This window comes from Clarias gariepinus, chromosome 7, assembly GCF_024256425.1.
Source record: "Clarias gariepinus isolate MV-2021 ecotype Netherlands chromosome 7, CGAR_prim_01v2, whole genome shotgun sequence".
NCBI lineage: Eukaryota > Metazoa > Chordata > Actinopteri > Siluriformes > Clariidae > Clarias > Clarias gariepinus.
This window is the reverse complement of record NC_071106.1, coordinates 14521608-14545667: the sequence shown is the minus strand read 5'-3', so window position 1 is coordinate 14545667 and position 24060 is coordinate 14521608. Positions and strand designations below refer to the sequence as shown.

The 24060-nt window shown below is 39.2% G+C and overlaps 1 protein-coding gene across 1 annotated transcript; it reads left to right on the top strand.

Annotated features, from left to right (window-relative positions):
• LOC128527921 (protein arginine N-methyltransferase 8-B) lies at window positions 1–23875 on the top strand. Its single transcript, XM_053500583.1, has 10 exons — window positions 1–700; window positions 6243–6482; window positions 8338–8493; window positions 12882–12945; window positions 13897–14039; window positions 14117–14204; window positions 16891–17006; window positions 20834–20984; window positions 22846–22967; window positions 23086–23875. The coding sequence occupies exons 1-10, from the start codon at window positions 632–634 to the stop codon at window positions 23167–23169; spliced, it is 1233 nt and encodes a 410-aa protein (XP_053356558.1). The 5' UTR covers window positions 1–631; the 3' UTR covers window positions 23170–23875.
• Window positions 23876–24060: the final 185 nt, after the last annotated feature.

Below are 24060 nucleotides of genomic sequence, written 5' to 3'. Positions count from 1 at the left end.
ACGGAATCCAACTAATTTCTCTTGTAAGATTCGACCAGAATGTAGATCACACACCAGATTCTCTGCCTGTTTTTAAACACCGCGTTCTGTTTTTTTCTTTTTCTTCCTCCTCGTAAAGGAAACTTTGGGTTGTTCCACGCGGGAATAAAGGCGTGAAGAGTCATTCCGCTTCGTCCCGAGTCTCCTGAGACCAGTGCCGGTGTGTGAGGAGAGGAGACATGAAGGACATGTCCGTGTCTCCGGATGAAACTTGTCCCTGCCTCGGCACCGGCTCGCTTCCCTCGTGTCGACTGGAATGAGGAGGTGTCGGTTCCCAGGCTGTATAAATACACCGTGCAGTCAGAGAGACGTGATTTCTGCCGCTGTGCTGCTGCTTTCCTACATCTGAGCAGGTGGTCATAAAGCACCGGGCCGGTCTGGACATCTCTCAGAACTTTTCCACCATGGACTCAGGAAAGCCTTCGAGTTTCCAGGTGTGCTGTGTTTCCTCTCGGACTTCTCCTCGGGCAGGGGGTCGAATCTGACTCTCGATCAATTCCACAAGCTCGTGTCACTCATTCATTCATTCATTCACTGAGGATTTCTGAGCATCTTTCAGGTCGGTGGAGCTCAGCACATCCCGGTGGCTCTTATGGGAATGAAACACTCATCTCGCTGTTTGCTCCTCCGGAGGAAAATGGCGGAACCGGACAGCCCCGAGGTAAGTGATCAAAAACACTCAAACACATTTTACTCATGGTGTTTTTGTTTACAGCAGTCATACAGAATGCAGTTAAATATATACTGCACTGTATATAGTATGTATGTGATGTGTCCTCTGTTTGGTAGTGAGGAGTCTAATCAGAAATGATCTGCAGGTAGGTACTGTATAGCAGCACTAACACTGACACTGCCATGTCCAACATTATTCATATTCCTCTTTTTGTACAAACATATATTTTATTCATAAAGTGTAGTTAGCACTGTCACCTTGCACCTCCATGGTCTGGGTTCGATTCCCGTCTCATGGAGTTTGCATCTTCTCCCCGTGCTTGGTGGGTTTCCTCCAGTTACTCCGGTTTCCTCCCACAGTCCAAAGATATGCAGGTTGAAGTGATTGGCGTTCCTAAATTGCCCGTTGTGTGTTCATGAGTGTGTATGTGTGTGTGCCCTGCGATGGATTGGCACCCTGTCCAGGTTGTACCCTGCCTCATGCCCTAAGCCTCCTGGGATGGGTTCCAGCCCTCCCCGTGAACCTGAAGCGGTATAGACGATGAGTGAGTGAGTGTGTAAAAACAAGTTTTATTGAGAGTGCTGTGCTTTTGCATGGATTTTAAGACCGCTCTCCATGGTGCTGATGCTCTTTTTCTCTTTTTTCTCTCTCTCTCTCTCGCTCTCATACACACACACACACACACACACACACCACAGACATACACACATACACTTGTGACCCTGTCCTTGTGAGGAGCACTAATATATATATAATATATTATGTAGTGAATTAAAGGTAAATCAAACCCTAATCTAAATCTTTAAGTAACAAATAGGAAACATTTCCTGCAGCCTGTGTTATTTATTTATAAAAAAAAAAAAAACACCGCTTTACTCATGGTGACCAGCCAGATGTCACCACAAGGTCAAACTCTTCAGATATTCTTTTTCTTGTGGAGACATCTGGACACTTGTGGTTGAAATGGTGTTTATCTGGTGTTTATTAAAGAGGTCTAGGTTTTTAATGCGCTGTCCGTATGGAGGACTTTAAGAAAGGTGACGTTGTGCTTTCACAGTAATATGACAAGGTGCTTTCCTTTTCCTCATTAAAACCATAATTCTAGTAATTAAATGAACTAACTTGTTGCATGCACATACCACACATTATTAAAAAGTACAGTATGGGATTCATAAATAAATTCAGAAGGCTGCAATCGCTAGCAATATGCTGAGGAATGAAACATTACAGGATATGGTGTTGTTGAAACTCCAAGGTGATAACAATAAGTTCTTTTTGCACTGGAACACATCACATTACGAAACATTTTTTTTCTGCAACAGAATATGGCAGTCTTTTATTCATTACTTTCTATAGTCCTCAAGTGACTCAAGTGAGGTGCTGTTAAACCACACAACAATGCTCCACTTGATCCCTAACACCAATATTTTATATACCCTTTTACCTTGCACCGGCATGTACACATAGGTTACACAAGGGCAGCACTTTGGCAAGAGCAGTGAAATGAAAAAAGATCATGAAGTAAAAGGATCAATAAAAGGATACTCTAAATTGTGTTCACACAATGATTTGCTGAGGAATCTGTCAATCAGGTTATACCTGCAGTGGGCTCCCTTCCTGGTTTCCTGCTCCCAGTTCTCGTGAGCCAGAGGTTTTCTGGCTAAGAGATACAAATGTGAGGGTAAATGAACAATGCATCATCATCATGTCTCAGGGACCTGGGTGTAAATATAAAAGGAGAACAGAAAATCAGCTAACGTGTGTGTGCACTAGCACACTCATGCTCTGCCAAGTGTGGCCTTAAATTTTGAATTTAAAAAACTTTTTAGGTGCATGTTTGTATTTTTTTTTACAATTGCATTTTGGCTCGCTCAATTAAAGCTCTCGTTTTATTAACATCTCTCAGTTGAAGAAGAAATGCTGTAAGATGGTTAGTTCTTATTGGGGGTTTCCTAGTAAATCAGAACCAGCCAATCAAAATTGGTCTTCTTCCAGTCTCTGATTTGTCTGGTTTGTAGTGCATTGTCAGGCTGTGTGAGTTTGTCTAAGATTTTGATGGAAGGGGACAGTAAAGACATTTCAGTACATGACAAATTTAATGTAAATTTGTGTAAGTGTTTTCAGTTTAGTAAAGAGGCATTTATGTGGTGGACTTGTTGAAATACAGTGCTACCTTGCAGGTCTATAGGACAAGAGATTGTACTGCAGTGCCAGGTGCCTGTGTTTAATACTATACTTTTTTCCTGAAATTTTCCTGCATGATTGCTTCATATCACCAAATGTAATATTACTTGATTGAAACTTGTGGAATTCACTGGTGTAAGCACCTATTTTTCCCTTTGAAAACCTTTTACCCCCTTATTTAAGCAGTTCTGGAAAAAAAATATATACCCAGATATAGCTGCAAAAGTGGTAGTGAAGGTAACATCACCATAGAGTGAAAACAATTCAATGATCATTGTTGCTTCAGTTGCACCCTTTTATAGATATGGAAATTAGACAGGCATCCTGTCCAGCGTGTACACTGCGCTGAGTCCTTTAGGAAAGGCTGCAGGCCTTCTGTGACCTTGTACAGGATAAGCAATATAGAGAATAAGTGAGTGAGAGAAAATTGACCTGCCTGTGCAATGTCTGTCATGAAGTCACTGCCTATTTCCCACAACACATACATATGCAAGGTTTTAAATATACAGTGGGACTGTATAAAAGAGTTTATTAAATAGTGGGTCCAGGTGGTTCCTAAATGACACAGAGTGTATTAATTGCATAGCCAAGAGGTGACGTAAGCTTGCGCTGTGTGGTTCAGCTCACTGAGTGCCCTTGAAACCACTGAGAGGGTGAGAAAAAGAGAGAGAGAAAGATAGAGAGAGATGTTGAAATGTTGACTGAACTTTGCATAGGATTATTCATAATCAAAGCTGTAATACATACAAACCATAGCAAGTTTAGCACTGTGTAGGTAGTACATTTACTGAACCTGTCCACAGTGAAACACATCATGTTAAAGTCTGTTCTTTAAGATGTTCTTAAAATCATTAGTTTGGATTTGTCAGAAAAATAATGCTTGTATTTGCCTAGAACCAGTAATGTTACCTGTGATAAATGTGTATTCTAAAATATGTATTCATGACATAAAAAAAAAAACTATACCCCTTTTCTCTATTTTTGTGACACTCTTTAATTCTGAGATACATTTTTTGCATGTAGTGTATGCCATCAATTTGTGTGTATAGTCTCACCACGTACTGTATCTTGCTCTTGTTGGTATCTTAAATGCTTAATGTGTGGGTTCCTTTTCTAACTTTTTGTTACTCTCTTTTACACAAAAGTACATTTTAAGTGCAGTTTCAGCCTCTGGCTTTTTTTTTTATTATTATTTGGACTAAAAATAGGCAGTGAAATAGGATTTGTTTAGCTGGCTGTGGCGAGAAAGACATTTGTGCCTTTCTTTTGCTGCTGTTAGATACTATCATGGCAGATTGATGCCTCTCGAAGTGGTGGCGGCTTTCCTCACTGTCGGTAAGCGATATAAGGGGAATCTAGATGCCGCATTAGCCGCTGTTGCCGAACCACTTTTAAACACCAGTGCACCGGTGCATTAGCAGAGGTGAAAATCATTTGTAAACTAGTGCAAGTCTGTAGAGAGCTGCAGCACTACCCTTGGCTGGAATGAAATTTGCTTTGTTACAGGCGCCATAGCTTTCTGTATATAGCAGGTGATATAAATGGTAATCTAGAGGGACTGAAGGAAATTTGATTGAGGCCAGTTGCTGGAAACTCACCCCATAGGCTGAGTTAACTCCTGCATAATGCATAAAAATATAGCTTATCCTGTTTAACGAAATTCCTTGTTCTCCTGCTTTTAAAGGTCAGCTATTCAGTGCTGCCCATTGTGCTGGCATTTTCTCTCTATTCAATTTAATAGGAACATTCTGGAACGTCACCCCTACCTAAAGGGCAGCTCCAGTGACGCGTGAATTTTAGGCTAAATACAGTATACACAAGATTGTCTCTCTCTCTCTCTCTCTCTCTCTCACACACACACACACACACTACATCTATAATCCCAAACATAGATGAAAGCCCCCACTGCTACTAGATGATTTCTAAGCAATGGTTATTAAACTTTGTCTAATACCTGACGGCTTCAAGCTGTGCATTATATCGTTTTTTTCTATGGTGTTTAATTTTGCCATATGTTCAAGCCACAGCTGGGAAATAAGACAGACTGACTCTCAGTGATGCTGCAAATAAAAAAAAAAAAAAAAAAAAAGGTCTATTTAAACACTTCTTAAATTTTTTAAGAAGTTTGTCATTTCAACAAGTCAGGTCGGTTGGCTTAAGTAACTGATAACAGTCAGCTTTTATTTTGCTCATTCAGCAACGTGATAGCAACAAAATCAAAGTCCATCAATACTTGTTACCATATAGAACCCTAAATCAGCGGTTTTCCTTTAAGAGGTCTTCTAGGGAGAACATCTGCCAGACAAACAAGTCTGAGCCACCCGAAATCCCACAGCACCCAAAGTATCCTCCCAGAGGTGCCATGGGGGTGGGGGTGTGGTGGGGGCGGGGTTGGGGGGCTAGTTCCCCCAAAGGGAACCGACACAATATTGGGCTAAATGTTTTGCGATGTACTGTTATGGCTCATTAGTGTATACTGTACTTTATCATAATCACCACCATAGTTATACCCAGGACTTTATGCTTTGGTAACACACATGTGGAAGAGCTAATAGCTCAACTCATGCAGCTTTGGGTTTAAGTCATTATAATATATCGTATATAGTAATAGACATCCCAAAAGCAGCAGTGGTGCTAAAATATTCCAGGTAATGCATTTAGATTACCGGCGCTGTAAAGAATGCATATTAATTGTCAGCAAGTGCATCATACGATATGATTTTAGAGTTTTTCAAAAACAGTTAACCCCTAAGACACACTTGGCAGATTAGTGAAATATACACCTCATCATGGTTATTGCAGGTAGCACAGGTCTTGGACTCATTCTGTCTACTATAATGTTAAGTGCTGTTTAATCAGCTGCATTATGTCAGTGAGAGCTTTGGTGTCCCTTGTGCTCTCTTTCTTTCTCTCTCTGTAGGTAGTGAACATGTTAATCAAAGCTAGGGACGCTCACCGTATGTGCCACTCCTTTCACCGGCTGCTTTCTTTCCGGTCCTGACGCTTCTGTTAATGTATTCAAACACTCCCCCACCATCTCACAAAGCCTGCACAGAGATGCTAGACAGCCTGTGTGTGGAGGAGGATTATTTTATTTGAGGAAATAGGGTGTCTCCGAACCCAATATAGAAACTGTCCAAAAAGCAGTCAAGGCTTGATAATGCAGTGGTGGTGGTATAGATAGTGGTGATAGGTTAAAAAAAATATCGCCCTAGGACATTACAAATGGGTCAAGAAAATTAACTCGACTTTGTCTTGTCTAAATATAGTTCATGAGTACCACAGTCATCTCTCTTTCTGCCTTTTTCTGTGCCTGTCTCTTGTTCTTTCCTGTTGGCTCTAACAGCAACAGCCCCTCAGCTCAGCACCATCTCAGTCAGTGCAACCCTCTCCTTTGCCTAAACCAGTGCCGTCGGTCAACCACGGCCCACGGCCAACACACCCTTCACACAACGCACACACCCCCCATGCAGCGTCCCTGCCCAGCTGCCCTGGCCGAGGCAAGATGGCTAAGTTTCTCAATCCAGAAGAGATGACCTCCAGAGACTACTACTTTGACTCCTACGCTCACTTTGGCATCCACGAGGTAGGACGACTTCCATACAAGTCTGAGTATTCTACTAGGATATGCTATAGATTCTTTCAGATTGTAATATCATCCCTGTTTACATATAATTATAAATTTCTTAAAAGACCAGGTCAATAAGCTTGGAGGACGGAAGTATACCAAGCGGCTTCCAATGTGAAACACTACCAAAAGTTTGGACACCCCTTTTTAATTTCATAGTCTTGGTAAAATTTGATAATTTGATGCTGGTAACTCTACATAAACAACTTCTCTCCAGCAAAGGTAGTGTTGTTCCTGGGATGATCTTCATGAGAGCCAGTTTCATCATGGTGCTTGATGGGTTTTGCAAATGCACTTGACCATAACGTTCTTGCAAGAACTAATCCAGAACAGCTCACCTTCATGCCTTAAGATAACTGACTGTTGTTGTTGTTGTTGTTGTTGTTGTTACTTAATAACCTAATGGCATATGTGTTATTTTCATAGGTTTTAAATCTCCAGTATTGTTCTAGAATGTAGAAAATAAAACATTGATTTAGAAAGTGTGTCCGAACTCTTCACTGGTACTGTATACAGTATGGAAAGTTTAACAGGTGTTTTTTCACCCTATTCTCATTTTGAAACAAATGCAACAAGAATTGTTGTCCTGCTTCATTAAAAAAAAAAAAAAGCTTTTAAATCTAGATCCAAAAACAGGCTTTTACAATTACTGACATTTAGGGGATAATTGCATTACTGTCTTTATGTTAATTTTCTTATTCGACTAGTAGAAATCTTAAATCAAGCTAAAGGTGCCACTTTACTGTAAGGTCCAATAATAAGTAATATTAATTCCTAACTAATGCTTCTAAAAAGATTACCGGAGTGATTTGCAGTGGTGCCGCTAGAGATGTACTAGGCCCCCAACCACGATCCATTTCAACAACCCATTGCCATAGTATTTGTTAACGGCATTTGGGGAGTACGGGGACTTTGGAATCATCATTACTAATCCATTATGACACCCTGATGACTTGCAGAATTAATATTCTTATAAATATTGCAGAAAATATATAGCTCAACCCAACTTATAGACTAATATATGTTTTACCAATGTCAACTAAATGTTGTAGTATAAAACTAATCTTATTTACTTGTTCTAAAGTCACCTTTACAACTTTATGTTTGACCTTAGGAACTGCTCTTAGTGGGCTATGACATCATCTCTTCCACATGCTTGAAAGGATTAACCTGCAGGTGCACTAGCGCAGCAGTTTTGCAGGCATAAAGTCTTGTTGATGTGATAAAAGTTTAAAGGAGAATAGTCAAACTGCTTTAAGTTGAGAGCACAGTCTACAAGCTAAAGTAACATGAATTAACACTTTTTACATCTGTGATGAGCAGAAAAGCATTTTAAAATGCGTTACATGCCAAACCCAACCTGGCTTGATCTCCTTAGCTCTCTAAAATACTGAAATACTCAAACCAGTTTATCTGGCACCAACATCACAGCCAAAGACACTAATATATATATATATATATATATATATATATATATATATATATATATATATATATATATATTTTTTTTTTTTTTTTTTTTCCATTTCTTTAATTAAAGCTCTTGACCTGTATTTGCATTTTTTAATGCATTGCTCTGCAGCCACTGATTGGGTATATTGCACCTATACAATGTGCAAGTGTATACATGTTGCTTATAAATTGTTCACTTAGTGTATATGCTTTATTATTTATTGATTTATTTATCATTACTTATCAGTGGACCTTGGATATATATATATATATATATAATATGGATTTAATGGATATTAATTAGTCAATCAGTTAATACACACATATGATTGATCAGTTTCTTTATCATCTCATATTGCAGGAAATGCTGAAGGACGAGGTCCGAACACTGACCTACAGGAACTCCATGTACCACAACAAACATGTCTTCAAAGACAAGATCGTGCTCGATGTAGGGAGTGGTACTGGCATCCTGTCCATGTTTGCTGCCAAGGCCGGTGCCAAGCATGTGTACGGGGTAAGAAGGCTGGATCTCTACAAATCTGCAGGGTGCTGCTACGTTGGAGCTTGATTACAAAAATAGCATCATGGATGGCTGCTCTTCTCTGGAGAATGAGCAGATTATTACCTCCGCTACTGTACAGGCATTCTCACACTTCATTGGCAGACTCAAATGTACCTGACACTTCCAGCTTTTATTACATGAGTGTCAGCAGAGCCGGCTTTCCTCTGGGTCTGTGCCATGGATGAGCCGTAACTGAGTTCATCTGAATCTGAACCTTTCTGTTCTGAAGTGGTAACTCTGGGGTAATCAGAATTTCCCTGAAGGGCCTCATAAAAGCCGAATGCCAAAGAGTAAAGTGTATAGGGCCATCACATGTAGGCGTTCACTGACACAAATGCCTGCACTGCAGTCCTAAATTGAAGAATGAACCAGTGGGCTCACTCAGACTTGCAATATTAATGTCCAAAACATTAAAGAAATGAGTCTGTACACCACAGTAATCTGCATCCGCCGTTTCCAATCTGCATCACATCCCATGAGAACACGGTGTACTGCTAGAGCTTTATCCTATATTACTTCAAAAACAGCTGCATCGGCATTTTGTGAAATGCAGGACCTAAAACTGAGACATAGAGACAGTGGAAAAGAGTTATAAGAACTTTTAACAAGTTTTCATGCCCAATCGCACAGAAATCAAAGGGAGTAGCACATTGTCATGATTAAATCCGTGAGTTAGTATGCTTGCCTCTGATAACGTGTCAAACACCTCTTTCCTTTAGTGCAGGGTAATGTGCTGGGTGAGATAGACTTATTGTGGTGCAGCTGTCATCTATAGTTCATCTCTCTCTTTTTCGTGTATATTTTTCTCTCAGAGAGCAAGCGAGACAGTCACTCATGTGATCTGTCTATGCATGGGAAATGCAAAGTAGATAGGGAAGGCTGCTGCAGCCTCTAACGAAGGGTACATAACGCAGAGAGAAAGCAAAAAAGGAAAAAATCTGACAGCCTAAATCTAAATTTCTCCCTACTCTCTATCCAACCATCTTTTTCTTGAGAACAGTGTGCTGATAATAGCCAAGATGCAGTGTTCTCATTAATGCCCTTCCTCCCACAATGTAACTCAGTCCTTTTAGTGTGGAGTCAGTCTCTGTTAAATCCTAAGGAGAGTTTTCATGGCCTACTCTAATGAGCACAAGGGAGCTTGCATTGGGTGGTGAATAGCAGGTAAAGAGAGGACACATAACCTTGTGTGCTTGTGTGTTTAAAGCAGCCCTGGGATAGCTAGACTACCTGGCTGTCTTTGTCTCACTGGCCTTTTCTAACTATGAAAGAGAGTGTAAAATAGAGGAACAAAAAAAGAAAGAAGGTGGTCAGGTAGTATTCCTGCCCAAAACTGAAGACCCACATCTTTGATGAATAATAAAGTAAATAAATATTCAATTATTTGTCACATGTTCCAGCACAGTAAAATATTTTCTCCCAGTTAGGAAGCTAAAAGCACCAAAACTGTAAACTCTTAAACAAGGGGTGGACCGCACCCACTAAAATAACCAAAGCCAACCCTACAACCCTACTAAACTACTATTAATAAGATGCTTTAATAGATATCAATCTTCAGATGGAAAGTTGGAAAGTTCATACCCATGTTCATAACTTTATCCAACATAGGAAATACACAGGTATCTACAGTGGCTGGGCCAAAAATGTCACCATTTCTGAAGGGTTAGGATCTGGAGTATCCCAGTGTTAGGATCAGGTCTTGGCGAAGCAACGTTATGTGCAATAAAATTAAGTTAACTGATTATTACATCTTTGGAGTTTTTCATGCACGATGGAACAGGCATATTCTAGAACTTAGATTCGAGAAGTGTTGCTCTGGCAGGATTTTGAGCAAATCCTGAGATGTTGTACTGTACAGTAGGTAATTTAAAGCTAAATAATGTAGAACGCTTGTGACAGTACAGCATGAGTTTGAAATGATTTGTAACGTTGCATAGGTGATTACATCATACACTCACCTAAAGGATTATTAGGAACACCTGTTCAATTTCTCATTAATGCAATTATCTAATCAACCAATCACATGCCAATGGCTTTAATGCATTTACGGGTGTGGTCCTGGTCAAGACAATCTCCTGAACTCCAAACTGAATGTCAGAATGGGAAAGAAAGGTGATTTAAGCAATTTTGAGCGTGGCATGGTTGTTGGTGACACACGGGCCGGTCTGATTCAAGCTGATAGAAGACTGAAATAACCACTCGTTACAACCGAGGTATGCAGCATAGCATTTGTGAAGCCACAACACGCACAACCTTGAGGCGGATGGGCTACAACAGCAGAAGGCCCATCGGGTACCACTCATCTCCACTACAAATAGAAAAAAGAGGCTACAATTTGCACAGGCTCAGCGGAATTGGACAGTTGAAGAGTGGAAAAATGTTGCCTGGTCTGATGAGTCTCGATTTCTGTTGAGACATTTAAATGGTAGAGTCAGAATTTGGCGTAAACAGAATGAGAACATGGATCCGTCATGCCTTGTTACCACTGTGCAGGCTGGTGGTGGTGGTGTAATGGTGTGGGGGATGTTTTCTTGGCACACTTTAGGCCTCTTAGTGCCAATTGGGCATCATTTAAATGCCACGGGCTACCTGAGCATTGTTTCTGACCATGTCCATCCCTTTATGACCACCATGTACCCATCCTCTGATGGCTACTTCCAGCAGAATAATGCACCATGTCACAAAGCTTGAATCATTTCAAATTGGTTTCTTGAACATGACAATGAGTTTACTGTACTAAAATGGCCCCCACAGTCACCAGATCTCAACCCAATAGAGCATCTTTAGGATGTGGTGGAACGGGAGCTTCGTGCCCTGCATGTGCATCCCACAAATCTTCATCAACTGCAAGATGCTATCCTATCAATATGGGCCAACATTTCTAAAGAATGCTTTCAGCACCTTGTTAAATCAATGCCACGTAGAATTAAGGCAGTTCTGAAGGCGAAAGGGGGTCAAACACCGTATTAGTATGGTGTTCCTAATAATCCTTTAGGTGAGTGTAATCGTAAATACAGTGTACCTTTTCCTTTCATATGTAATGCATAGCCAATTTGTAAGTCATTAAACTTACGTCACTGTAAGTCATTAAGCCACAACGAATACTGTCTAGTATTTCAAATTGGTTCCATGCGCATGTGACCATCAGAACTGGACCATGGAGCAATGGAAGAAGGTTGCCTGGTCTAATGAATCAGGTTTTTCTTTTCGTCATATGGATATCCAGGTGCATGGCTTTGCTTACATGGGGAACAGATGGCGCCAGGATACACTAATGGAAGAAGGCAAGCTTGTGTGATGCTCTGGGAATCTTTAGTACTGCTGAGAATCTCTGGGTCTTTGACACGTCCAGCCTACCTAAACATTGTTGCAGACTAAGTACGTCCCTTCATGGCAAGAATATTCACTATACAGTATATATATATATATATATACAGTATGTTTTTACTTTCAGTAAACTTAATGTTTAAATATTTGTATGAACACTAAGAGAGTCAACACGTCAACACCATAAGACATAAACTAAAAATGTTTCACAATGTGTCCCTGAATGAAGGGAGGCTCAAAAACAAAAGTACCAGTCAGTATCTGGTGTGGCCACCAGCTGCTTGAAGTACAGCAGTGCATCTCCTCCTCATGGACTGCCTATTGCGGACAGTCTGAGCACTGATGGAGGGATTGTGTGTTCCTGGTGTGACTCGGGCAGTTGTTGTGGCCATCCTGTACCTGTCACGCAGGTGTGATATTCGGATGTACCGATCCTGTGCAGGTGTTGTTACACGTGGTATTCCACTGCAAGGATGATCAGCTGTCCTTCCTGTCTCCCTGTAGCGCTGTCTTAGGCGTCTCACAGTGCGGACATGGCGATTTATTGCCCTAGCCACATCAGCAGTCCTCATGCCTCCCTGCAGCATGCCTAATGCACGTTCACGCAGATGAGCAGGGACCCTGGGCATCTTTCTTTGGGTGTTTTTCACAGTCGGTAGACAAGTCTCTTTAGTGTCCTGCGTTTTTAGAACTGTGACCTTAAATGCCTACTTTCTGTAAGCTGTTAAGGTCTTAACGACCATTCCACAGGTGCATGTTAATTAATTGATTATGGTTAATTGAACATGCATGGAAAACATTGTTTAAATCCTTTACAATGAAGATCTGTAAAGTTATTTGGATTTTTACAACATTATTGTTAAAATACACAGTCCTGAAAAAGGGACGTTTACAGTAAGTAGTTTCTTTGTGTAGAAAACTAAGTAGTTCTGTATGTTGATCTGGATCTCATGATAAGTACCATAAATCTTAAAGCAAACAATGCTCTGTTTGTGCTGTTCTTGTCATTTCAGATTGAATGCTCCAGTATATCAGAGTATTCTGAGAAAATCATCAAAGCCAATCATCTGGACAGTGGTAGGGGCTCAGTGAATACTTACAGCATACCAGTATGTACATACATATGTACCGTATATATACATACATACTTAAATGGATGGGTACGAGTTAAAAAAGAGGAAAAGCAAGCCGTACAAATAATTATGAATTGTGACATATAGATGACAATATTAAATGACACGACTAATAAAACAAACACAAATTAAAACAAATACAAATAACCAATTATATGATTTATACAGTATATGATATTTTTTGTCTTGTAAATGTGAAATCCAAAATAGAATGCAAACTACATTAAACCTATAGCAAGCCTTTAAACAACCATGGCATGCACTGACCATCTCTGTGCATATACATGAAATAAGACATTAATGTGCTGTTATACAAAAAAAAAAAAAAAAAAAGCTCTTTACCGATTTCAGGTTTTGGAGCAGGCAGGGCTGCAGTGTGACAGGACAGCTGGTGAAGGGTAGAGGATGTTTCAGGTTTCCTACCAAGTCTTCTCTTACCAAAAACAAATTCAATAACTCCCTAAGGAAGCAGACCGAAAGCTTGGCTGGAAAAAATGCCAGATTTGGAATGCCCTGCTTCCCCGCCAAACACTCTCACACTCATACTCACACACACACACACATACGCATGCAGACACACACATTTGTCCTACCATCCTTGTGAGGACCTTAAATACGCAATTATTAATGCATTTATCCGGATTTATATCTGACCCTACCCTTCACAAAAGAAACATTTTGACAAACAAACAAACAGACAGACAAACAAATAAATAAGCACTTTTCTAAATAAGCACCAGGCATTTGGTCCACAACAAGATAGAAAAACATGCCCCCACACACTCAAGCTGTTCTGCAAAAATTAGATCATCTGTTTGTTGAGACACAGACTGAAGAGTCATATTTGGCCAGATTTTTCCGTGTGGGTTTCTACATATCGTGTTTTGTATTGCAGTTATCACCATCTTTAAAGGAAAAGTAGAGGAGACAGAGCTGCCAGTGGACCAGGTCGACATCATTATTTCAGAATGGATGGGCTACTGCCTTTTCTACGAGTCTATGCTCAATACTGTCATCTATGCCAGAGACAAGTGGCTGGTAGGTCTGTCTGTCTGTCTTGTATGTTGGTTTGTTTGTGTGAGCCTTGACAGTAAGCCCATGTGCTGTCTTGACAGAAACCTGGTGGCCTGATGTTCCCAGACCGAGCTGCACTCTATGTCGTGGCCATCGAGGACAGGCAGTACAAGGACTTCAAGATTCACTGTGAGTGCAGACAGTAGTGTATTCACTAAGGTTCAGAGTACAGGCGTGTGTGTGTGTGTGTGTGCATGCAAGAGATTTGACACAAGTTTATATCACAGTCACACCGCTGCAGGCTGTGTGATGATAACTAATGCAGTAAAGTCAACACACATTATATTTGAGTGAGATTGCTCTGTAAAGCTGAAGCTCTGGGCAAGCTTGTTCAGTTTCCTCAATATACAGACTCACACTCATCCATAGCCCATAATAGAATCTGAGTTCTAGCCGTGTGTATAAGCCTTATGGCAAGGAGGGAAAAAAAATGAACCTTGTGCTTGAGCTGCCTCATCACTGAGGAATTCCATCCTGGTAATATACTGAGCTAGAAGGCACAGGCATTTAAAATTGTGCTGAACTTCATGTTGTTTTTGGAGATCATTTTTGTCAGCAGATTGGTAAGTTTGAAAATGCTCATTCTCAACCATTTGCTTTCCACTTTGATAGTAAAACTTGACAGGCGTGGCATCATGTTGTCATTAGATATAAATGTCTATTAAGTGTACAGTATACAGAAATATGTATACATCATTGAGTCTGTATATGTAAATGAGGGTAGTGTTGTAGGAATGTCTCTTAAAAGAGTTTGAAATGTTTGACAGCAAAATAAGATTTTTGCAGTTTTGCGATTTTTTTTTTATTAAGTATTGCAGACTGATAGATAATGCTTTGTGTATGGTTTCAATGCAGTTAAAAACTTAAAATATCTGTCTAGGTTATATCAGTATGAATTGTGTGATTTTGCAAAAAGCTATAACTCCATCTTTCGCAGTTTTGCCCCAAACAATAAATTAGCATACAGTTGGGTTTGTGTTAGTTTAAGCCTGCAAAAGGTGGCACGGTGGCGTAGTGGTTAGTACTGTCACCTTGCACCCCCAGGTACAGGTTCGATTCCCATGTTGGGTCTGCGTGAATGGAGTGTTCACGTTCTCGCCGTGCCTGAGTGGGTTTCCTTCTACAGTTCAAGGACATGTAGATTAGGCCAATTGGTGTTTCCAAATGGCCCAGAGATGGGCCTCTGGAGAAGGAAATGGCAACTCCAGTATCCATGACAAAAAAAACATGGCCTGGCGTGCTATGGTCCATGAGGTCACGAAGAGTTGGATACCAATAATATTTTAATCAAATTTTAATTAAAAAAAAATTATTTTGCAGTGAGGTAAACAGAAAGCAGCTAATTAGACCAAGGAAAAAAGGAGTTTCCTTAGGGTTGTGTTTTCACACAAATCTTTTTCAATTAGAAAGATTGTTGAATATTATTAAATAAGAAACATTTAAAACAATACCAAAACCTCAGTTTACAACATCATCAACCTCCTTCTTTACCAGATTTAGTTTCACTTTAATACATGATGCCAGCACACATAATAGTACAAGTATGCACTGTATGGCATCAGTTTATTCGCCCTTATACGGCATTAGCGTCTATGAGAGTCATGTGACAAAAACATTAACGATTTGGACCAGAAGACTCATGAGAAGAACCGCTCAATTCTGCAATGCACATTGTCTATGGGAGTCATAAGGAAACAGGCTACACCTGGCCATGCACCTGTTTGTCCGCCATTTGTTTCTTTATTTATGAGCCACACAAAGTAGGTGTATGTGTATAAACCACTTCGATTAAAGCTTTGACTTTGGTTAAATCTTGACTCCTTCATTTCAAACTCAAAGTGGTGAGCCCAAATGCCAAATCTTTGTTCCAAAATTTATGGACCTGTTGGTATGTGTGGCAGTTTTTTTAAACACTATCTTGGCTCTCTTTGTAAATGTCCATGTCAGTCTAACATAAGCATAATCATTTCAGTTCGCTCCGTTCAGCCTAATCAATTCAGATACCAGCTGTCAAAATGTCCCAGATGCTCCTGCAAACTTCAAATCATAATCAAAACAGACAAGAGCTTTTAGACTGTCTGTACTTATGCCAGCAGCCACAGATTTAAAATATTTAAAATACAAAAATATGTTTTTTCAAGCTGTCAAGCATACGTGTTCTTATCCTTACCACTAAATGTTTATCACCTTCTATTGAGTGTAGGCATCTCTGTACCTTTTTACATGATCAAAGAATAGGAAATAAGGGATAGGGTATGTTCTTGTGCCATCTGGCAACAGATACTCCCCAACCTGGAGCTATATCTGTTGTTTTTGTGGCAGTTACTTACAAGGTCGGGTGGCCGGCTTGGGTAAGGGACCTTGTCCAACCGTGGCAGCCTGGCTGCATTGGGGCTTGAACCGGGGACCGTCTGATCAGCAGAGCAACACCTTACCCACCCCCCGCCCCAAAAGGCTTGGCATTTTTTTCTTTAAAGCCACCACATCAAGCAATGCCCAGAAATGTTATGGTCTTCAAAACCAATTTTAGTATGATGTGAGGTCAGAACATCCCTTATAGGAGCAGGAAAGAAAATGAAGAAGAGTGACACAATAGGATATTTTTAACCTAACCTCAGACAATGTGGGGGTTAAGAAAAGGTTGAAACTGAAATGTGGTTCTGATGAGGATTATAGAAATATCTTGCAAGGATGTTAATTTTAAATGAGTTTCTGTAATTGATAACAACTGAACCATTGAACTGAGAATCGGCAGGAAACTGTGTCTTAATCCCATGTTTAATACCATGAAACTTGGATGTGTGTTTGTGTACAGGGTGGGAGAATGTCTACGGCTTTGACATGACCTGCATCAGAAATGTAGCGATGAAAGAACCACTGGTTGATATAGTGGATCCAAAGCAAGTGGTGACCAATGCGTGTCTCCTCAAAGTAAGCAAATGTCCACATTTTCTCCTCATGCGCTTTTGTACAGGTTTTACGTGCGCAGATGGTCGCTCTCTAGTCAGCTCATGAGGACACTTCTGTTTTGATCGTGGATGAGTGTTTTGGGTTTGTAGTTAGTAAAATGTTTGGTTTGTGATAACTGACCGTGAAAAAGATCCGCTTCAGACTTTTGGCTGATCGTTAGTTCACTAATGAGGCATGGCTGTTGCCTAATGATTCATAGCAATAAAATCTCATTTCACAGTGGAGGGCTGGATAATGGACTGAAAGAGATGATGATCAGGTTCATTTGGATGCATGGAGTCTCACAAGGATTTGGAGAGTCATGTTACATATTAAGCAATTCGTTATACAAGTTATATGAACGCTAAAAAAATAATACAGTACATGCAAACTGTCATACATATGCATGTGTATGTACATAAATCGAATGCTTAGTTTTTATACCTTTTCAGAGACTATATTTAGCCAAAGACATCCTTCTTTCTGATCTGGATGAATTCCTTCCTCTATAAGCGGTGTTTGTATTAGCGTGTGTAATTCAAGTGATGAATGATGATGTTTGTCTGATAAACACTCTGTGCTCAGCTCCTCCGAGAGGAACACTGCAGAGAGATGAGTGTTTGTCTTTGTGCATCTCTCTCACGATGAGTTTTGATGTTTCATTCATCCCAAACAATTGCACCTAATGCTTACTAAGAGCCGAACGAGAGCACGTTAACATGATTACAGAACAGTACCATGTCTTAAGCCTGCTGCTATTATACAAAATCTTCATAATAAACTAAATGCCAGTGATGTTGTGTAGCTCTACAGTGGGCAAAATATAACAGTGGGATTAAAGCTTATTCGGTTATTTCACCAAGTGTCTGTAGGGTTTTAGCAAGGCATATGCATTTTCCATTTATTCAAAATTAATTTATCGACCTTATTACATGTATATATATATATATATATATATATATATATATATATATATATATATATATATATATAGGGGTTACAGACACTTTGTGTTTTCCATGTAATGGTCTCATTGTGTACAGGTGTGCCTTATATTGAGGCCAATCCCAAAAGACAACCTTTTTCAATGTGGCATTCATTTTAACATTCTGTGGGTATAAATAGCTGGTTTTGTCAGTAAGTCATTCCAAGTTCATCATTCAAACAGCCATGAACACACAACGTTACTTAACGGACGAGCAGCGCCACCTGGCCATGGCGCGCCTACAGATGTGGCTCGTCAACTTGGTGTGTCTCAAAGTGCCATAAGCAGACTTGCATCAAGACACAGAACTACTGGCAGAGTTCATGACAGACCCAGGAGTGGAGCCCGACGAGTGACAGACCGCAACGGTGACCAGTACCTAAGGACCTATGCACTCAGATATCGTTATGCAACTGCCACACAGATGGAGGCACGTTTACGAGATGCGAGGGGTACTAGGGTTTCCAGACAAACCATTTGCAACCGACTCCACCGCTTTGGCTTGAATGTCAGACGACTATTGCAGGTGACTCCACTGACACCAAGAATCCAACGTGAACATTTGCAGTGGGCACAAGACCATGTGACCTGGACAATGCAGCAGTGGCCTACCGTCCTGTGCACATTATTTAAATGCTGCATTATTTAATGTCAGTGGTAGCATTGATAAAACACTGACAGGTCTAAAAAGGTTAAATTGTCTAAATTGTCCCATTTTGTTTTACTGTATTTACAATCCCTCATTAAGCTTGTAATCATGTCTGGACCGGCATCACCAGTCAGTGCAAAACAGACTTGGTTATTGTACATGGCTCAGTCACTGCACGTTCTTACCTCAGAGACGTCTTAGAACCCATTATCATCCCACAATTCCGCCAGCACACCCCCAACTTTCTGTTCATGGATGATAATGCTCCACCACATCATGGCAGAATTGTCACAGCTCGACTTCAGGATGTTGGAGTGCCTCCTATGGTATGGCCATCAATGCCCCTGACCTGAACCCCATAGAGCACGTCTGGGACCAGTTAAAGCAGAGACTGGATGATCGCACCCCACCCCCAAATGACCTGGCAGAACTGCGTGTAGGACTTGTGGAAGAGTGGAACGGATTGCCTCAGAACAACATCATGAGGCTAGTGAGGAGCATGAGACGTCGCCGTCAAGCTGTCATTGCGGCAAATGGTGGAAACACCCGCTACTGACATTGTCAATTTTTGTTACTTGGGGCTATCCATGTTATTGTCTAAATTTTGGGGGTAATAAATATTAAACTAATGAAAATGGTGTTTCTTCTCATACATTAATAGTAATATCAAAGAGAACTTTTACTTATTTCATTTAAATTCAGAGCAAATAGGAAAAGCACTCATGTAAATAGTATCCCTAACTTATTGTGAGAAGTGTATATGTCTGTATATCAGTCAGCCACACTTCAGGAAAAACTTGCATGAACTTTTTAATACTATATATATATATATTTATATATATATATATATATATATATATATATATATATATATATATATATATATATATATATATATATATACATTTATTTTTTTATTTTTTCTTTGCACAGTGGAATTATTGATGAGGTCAAGCTTTCTTAGGGTTTTTAAATATGTTCTGCAACTTTCAATGTAAATATAAATGGGAAAAAACTATTTTCAATTGTTACCACATTGTTGTTGTATAGGGGGAATAAAACACTCATTGATGTGTTCCCTTTATGGTCTTGTTAGAAAATAATCAACTTTGGGATGGTAACAGGAACCACATCACATGACCTTGTAATCGATTATTTCCCTATACACCCTGTCTGGTTATTCCTTATTTAATGTCAGTGGTAGCATTGATAAAACACTGACTAGGTCTAAAAGGTTAAATTGTCAAAATTGTCCCATTTTGTTTTACTGTATTTACAATCCCTCATTAAGCTTATAATTACATTTAAAATGAAAAAGTCTGATAAAATAGCCAATTTCCAGTTTGTCCAAGTGAATGAAGTATTACATCTGGAAGCTGTATTGTGTTTATAAAAGAGAGAATGGCACTGGTACTGTCATTATAGTTCTTCCAGTGTTGGTCATATAAACATCAGGAAATAAAATACAATGTGTTGTGCTTTTGTATATCAGTGATGAAGTGGTGTAATTGGTTAGTGTTTTGTACCTCTTTAACTACAGAAATTATTAAAGTACATTATTTACTAGGGTAAATTATTATTATTTAAAAGATGCGTCATTCCTTCCATCTGCTTGTTATTTACAGGTTCATTCATAGGTGAGGGCTTGTCCATGGAACAAGTCATTTCATGGACTCACTTTCATTATAACAGGAAGGAACCAGCCACCCTGGTTTTTACTTTCATCATAGTCATGATTAAATTTTTTCCTTTTTTAAACATCAACACTTAAGTTGGGTTAGTTGTTACTGTAGAAATGATAATGTATGACAATAAGTGCATTAATATAAATTTGTCTTGCAACTGGCAATAAGATCTGAGCTGCAGTTATAAAAGTTTACCCAACACCTTCTGACCAATCAGAATCAAGATGTCAATAGAACGATATAAATATTGGTTAATCAATGCACTACTGTATATACAGTAAATAAGGATTATGGTATAAATAAGGATATTTCCTTAATCAATGGCTTTACAAATCCAGATGTGCTGCTTCTGAGGACATCTTGTAACTATAAGAAATATTTCCCTTGATGATTGTTTATCACCAGCTATGATTTTGAAAGCAGAATAATTGACATGTTTTCATTAGTAATTAAGCTGTCGGTTCAACAAGACTTACTGTGTCTTCCTCAGGAGGTGGACATCTACACGGTGCAACCAGAAGACCTGTCCTTCACTTCAGCCATCTGCCTGCAGATCCAGAGGAACGATTACATCCACGCTCTCGTCACCTACTTCAGCATCGAGTTCACCAAGTGTCACAAGAAGACTGGATTCTCTACAGGTGGGGATCCTGTACACCTACATACATATCCTGCTTCACTTTGCATTGCATTTATATTGAGTTTCCTTAACTTTTTCTATTATGTTTTTTTTTTTAATTGAAAAAGAGATCTTGAATATACTATCTTTTTTATATAAAAATTAAGGGAACTACATTTAAATTTAATATTTGTTTCAAGGCATTTATAAGAGAACTAATTTAAACATGAATGCACAAAATTATTATATTTTCTATAAATAGTGACTGCCCTCTTGTGGTCATACCATGTCAGAAATTATTGAGAAACTTTTAAACATTTTCAAGACCTCATTTGACTATTGATTAAATCTTTTAAAGTTTCAGGGCCTCTGACAGTTTTAATGTAATTAATATCTAGCATCAGTAGGTCTTACTTAACTAAAGGTATTGAGTTGCACTGTTATTCTGTACAACATGTGCAGCCCTATACAGCTGGCTATTTAGTGATGATAAAAATTAATTTGAACATTTTATTAGTAGCTCATAATGCTAATTTTCCAGCCATGAGATACACTGATTTTTTTTTTCTCGGGTAGTGAACTATCCTCTGCATGGTAGTAACTCATGTGTCATGGTTCTGATAGAATTTGTTTACATTATTAGACACACGTACTACACCTCCTCGACCTTCTAATTATAGAGTTTGTGACTAATCTTCTAACGTCTACAGTACATGTAACTCATCAACCTTTTATCAATGTCAGCTTCTGACCACTGGACTGCCGTGGCCTGGTTGGTCGACTGTTAATCAATAAAACAGCATGTTGTACAGTAGAAACACAGGATAAGTACCAGGTTTTACCCGCTCACCTTGAAGCTGAGTCAAACTCAACCAAACCTAATGCTGGCTTCATCAAGGCATATGTTTACGGTCATGGAGTTCATAGGTTATAACAGCATGGCGGTTTGTTAAAAGGATAAAACAGACCACAAGATACACTTGTCACAAAATCACATGCATTACCACGAGTGTCAGTGCAATGCTGAGAATGATGCACAACTTAAGCTAAATCTAGTCAGCGGTGGTCCAACAAACCACAACTTGGTCTTGATAAAAATAAATAAAGAAAAAAAAGTTAACTTCTTTTGATCATGCTAAATAAGAAAAAAATCCTCTTTTTCAAAAACGGAATGGATAGGAAATGCATTACCTGCGTTTATGGTCTTTTTTTATATAAAAAAAATTATAATTTGAAGGGATTAATGAAATTATGGATAGGAATAAAATTTAAACCCTGTATATACTCTTTTAATAAATACACTACTCTATTTCCCCATGTAAAACTAATCTGGCCTGAATGGGACTTTAGACGGGCATACTTTTTGCTGTGAAATTTTACTTTTGATTCATCCCTGGGAGTTTAAATCATCACATAACTTTGATTTTAACATGCATTCGAAATGAAGATGGTTACATAAAGAGCTTAAGGCAAAATCAAGACCAATAACAAATAGAGAGTAGCTGAAACTTACTTAAAGATTTGCAGCGTATTTATCAGACAGGCATAATTGCATATACGGTTCCATCTAGTATTTTTCATATTTGCTTTAAAAGCACAAACCGTAGCTTGATGTAGTATAATGGATGCACTTACCCTCTCTCAGGATATCTGGTATGAGATAAACTGAACCCTGTAAAGAGTTTAGATCTGAGAGCATATTATAGTTCTCTTGACCTTTTGCAGCATTATCGATCAGAATGCCAGTATCCTGGTGCTATTTTATTTGTAGAGTTACTTAAAATTCTCGGACGGCATCAACAGATTTAAGAGCTTATTATTAAATTTATACATTCATACTTAGACATCCTTAGAGATATTTTTTATTTATTTATTTATTTTAGCACCAGATTCTCCTTACACTCATTGGAAGCAGACTGTTTTTTACCTCGAGGAGTATCTGACTGTGAAGAAAGGAGAAGAGATTGTAGGTACCATCACCATGAAGCCCAATGAAAATAACGCAGTGAGTATGAAGAACAGTGTTAAAAGGTCATACTGTAAGTCTTTACCACCACTGCAGAAAATACCCAGGATTCCAGTACTAAAGTATGTTTATATTCTCACTTTCTTTTTTCCTACAGCGTGATTTGGACTTCACATTTGAGCTGGATTTTAAGGGTCAGCTATGTGAAGCTGACATCTCCCACGACTATAAGATGCGCTAAGCATCCAGCCGGGGGCAAGAAAGTGCCCGAGTACCACCACGGAGACCGAGGAAGGGGCACTTCCCCACCCGCAGAGCCAGTAACCGGCACAGAGGCTGAGTGATTAATGATCCAGGGCACGACTCTGCTCATCTTTGAGAGATGCGCTAATATTTCTGGAGCTGAGTGCCTCTCTGAGCAATAGCAGCCTTGTTATGGCCAATAACAGCGTGCACTAGTCCAACATTTCTATGACTGTTCACAAGGCAATGTTGAATGTACTGCTTATGAAGCTCAAGAATGTTACTATCCTCATGAATGTGAAGAGTCAGTTTACAGTTTCTTTTTGAAAAAAAAAAAGTCAGTGGGTCATTAATGTTTGGTTCTCGTGAAAGTCTAAAGACAAAGAAGTTAGCTTGTTTTAGCTGTAATTTAGTTTGTGGTGTAAAACGAAGACATAGGACTTTTTACTCTAAGCACTAACTCTACTGCACTACAATAGAGTATTTTAACAGAATACGACGTGCAGTCCAGCGGCACACACTAATGCTGAGCTCTCTAAGGGTTTAAGGATTTATTTTTTATAGTATTGTTCAAAAAGTTCACTACGTTAGCTGTTAAAAAATATTGAGGTGTTTTAAAAATAATAATAGGACGTTTATTAGGACTTTTTTCCTGAGGTAGTAAGTGTAAGGTGCATCTTGTTTCTTCTGTGTCAGTATTTATGTTTAAGATTTTTAAATGTCCGACTACATCTAGCAACAAATCAGGGAAAGAAAAATTAACAGAAAAATAAGAACATAACTGTACCAGAATGGGACCATTCAGAAGTCTTTACAGCAGGATGCACGTGTGCGTGCGTGTGTGTTCACCTGTGCTCTTACTGAACTCATCACCGAGGTACCTCATGAC